Genomic DNA, 2500 nt, shown 5'->3' with positions numbered 1-2500 from the left:
CACACTGACCATTTCACTGTTTGCTTTCTTCAGACTTGTGCTGAGGTGAATGTAAAAATGTACCTGCTGAAGGTCTAGGATCGAAACATTGTGCATTTAGAAAACAGCTAAATGGTCTGTATGCGCATGTACAGTAAGCATTTTTGCCATTTCTGCTGCTTACAACGCACCATAAGGCCTTTGAGGAGTAAACGGTCACTGGTCTTTGCCATGTAATTAATGGGGGCTGACTGTGGTCTGTGCTTATTAGCAGCAAGTGTGCTCGACCAAGACAAACAAACTACAAAAAAATGGCCACTGCAGTAAGTGATCCATACCACATGCAGACTGTGGCCCCTGGGGACACAGGATCCAATAAACTAGCGTGCAGGGCCGGATTAAGATGGCCTGGGCCCCCTAGGCTACACATATTGCTTTGCCTCCCAAAAGGCAAATGATGCGACAAAATTACATAGACCAGGGCTATTCAAATGGCGGCCCTGGGGCCAGATGCGGCCCTTGGCCGGCAAGGTTCTGGCTCCCGACAAGCCCCTTGAAATACAGAATCATTTTTCGAAATTTAGAGATAAAGGTATGGGTTCCGTATTGAGCTGAAACGGACACGGGACGTTAAAATGCAGGAAATTACATTTAAGAGACGCAAAACTTTCTGGGGGAGGACCCCCAGACACCCCACTTCAATGAAGTCTGGCATATTTTTTTCATTGACAGTCCGCAACCACAATACATACGTATACTTCGGCCCCTTTAACTGGGAGGAATTTGAAAAAGTGGCCCTCATTGACATTTAATTGAATAGCCCTGACATAGACAGTGTCATAATTACGAGCTAGGAAGTAAGGATAATATGTCTAGCACCTGTACTGAACACATCAGATGGCAGGTGGGGGCCCCTAGGCTGCAGCCATATCTAGCCTGTGCCACAGTGTGCATTAACCCGGCCCGGCAAATAGGGAATGCAAGAAGAAGACTGTGGTCCTTCATAGTTTTACAAGCTGCGTAAATTCATCATACAGGTCCGTACCTCTAGCTACATCTGCAGTGATGGCTGGTCCGTTTGCTCGTGACTCCTCCTGCGTCTGCGTCTCCTCCTGCTCTGCCGTCTGCGTCTCCTCCTCCGCTCTCTCCACCTCCTCCTGGCTCTTATCCAGCAGCCTCAGCTCGGCCAGGCGGCTCTGCAGCTCCGCGTCCATGGCCAGCGCGTTGCTGTTGAGGCCGGTGCCCGAGCCGAACACCTCCGCCGACAGGAAGGAGGCGTCGGGCACCAGGGGCGAGCAGGGCGGCGAGAGCGACGACAGCGAGGAGCGCGGTGACAGCGACGTCATGGAGCGCGGCGTCTCTGACGCTCTCAGCACCTGCGTCCTCAACGCCAATCCACCGGCCCCCGACGACGACACACCTCCCGGTACCTCCTGGGGGAGCCGTATCCTAATGGGTGAGGAGAGGGGCTTTAGATCAGAGGGTTGCAGGTTCGAATCCCAACTTGCCCACTCTCATCTTGGCAGAGGTACCCTAGAGCAAGGCACCGGCACTATAACCGATACTTAGGAAAATAACTGTGCAGCTGTTGTGCAGTTGCTTTGGATTGCATATAAGTGTAATATAATGTAATAAATAATGTAAGGCGTGAAATATAATATAATGTAAATGTAATGTAATGTACTGACCCCGCCCCTGCCGCTGACCCCATCGTCCCAGCAATGGCCGCTGCCGATGACCCGGCCGACCCCGCTTCCGACACCTCGTTTTCGTGGATGGTGGTGATGGAGCCCGAGGGTCGGAACCCGGAGCCGGGTCCGCCGGGGAGTCCCCCCGAGCCCCCGGAGCCCGCCGCCTCGGCCAGCATCTGCTCCAGCTTGCTCTGGAAGTCGGGGTCGGCCAGCTCGGGCTGCTCCAGGTAGATGTCGGTGTAGCTGAGGGAGGAGGCCGAGCCCAGGCTGGAGGTGGTGGCCAGCGACCCGCGGCTGGAGGCCAGGGAGCCACGACTGCTGCCCGACGAACACGACAACGTGCTCTCGGACAGACTGCGGAGAGAGAGAGAGAGAGAGAGGAGGAAGGGGAGAGAGGGGGGGGGTTAGAGAGGGAGTGGGAGGAGAGGAAGAAGGGGAGAGAGGGATACAGAGAGAGGGGGAGAGGGCAAGAGCAAAGGGGGGCGAGGGAGAGAGCGGGGGGGAGACAGAGAAAGAGAAAAGGTGAAAGATGAAAGAAAGAAAGAGTAAAAGAGTGAAAGAAAGAGTGAAAGAAAGGAAGAAAGAAAGAAAGAAAGAAAGATGGGAAGGAGAAGAAAAGAGGAGGAAGAGAGAATGGGAGAGACAGACAGGCAGAAGGAGAGAAGCAAATAAAACAGTGTGGGTGGGAGAGGAAGAGAGGGTGAGAGATAGTAACAAATGGGGACAGATACAACAAGAGTTAAAAACAAAAGATCAGAGAGGGTGTAGTGAGACAAAGGCAGAAGAAGAAGGGAGAAAAAAACAGACAGAAGAAGGGATGAGAAAAGAGC

At 53.2% G+C, this 2500-nt stretch overlaps 1 protein-coding gene across 1 annotated transcript in view; it reads right to left on the bottom strand.

The window, feature by feature from the left end:
- wwc1 (WW and C2 domain containing 1) overlaps window positions 1-2500 on the bottom strand; it is a 77336-nt gene that overhangs the window by 21845 nt on the left and 52991 nt on the right. Inside the window, exons 11-12 of the mRNA XM_063203134.1 lie at window positions 1668-2024; window positions 1025-1428 (exon numbers count right to left, since the gene is read on the bottom strand). Of these exons, the coding sequence (XP_063059204.1) occupies window positions 1025-1428; window positions 1668-2024 (761 nt within the window). The remainder of the gene's footprint in view (window positions 1-1024; window positions 1429-1667; window positions 2025-2500) is intronic.

This window comes from Engraulis encrasicolus, chromosome 7, assembly GCF_034702125.1.
Source record: "Engraulis encrasicolus isolate BLACKSEA-1 chromosome 7, IST_EnEncr_1.0, whole genome shotgun sequence".
Lineage (NCBI taxonomy): Eukaryota > Metazoa > Chordata > Actinopteri > Clupeiformes > Engraulidae > Engraulis > Engraulis encrasicolus.
The sequence above is the reverse complement of the archived record's forward strand: the minus strand, read 5'-3'. Positions and strand labels throughout refer to the sequence as shown.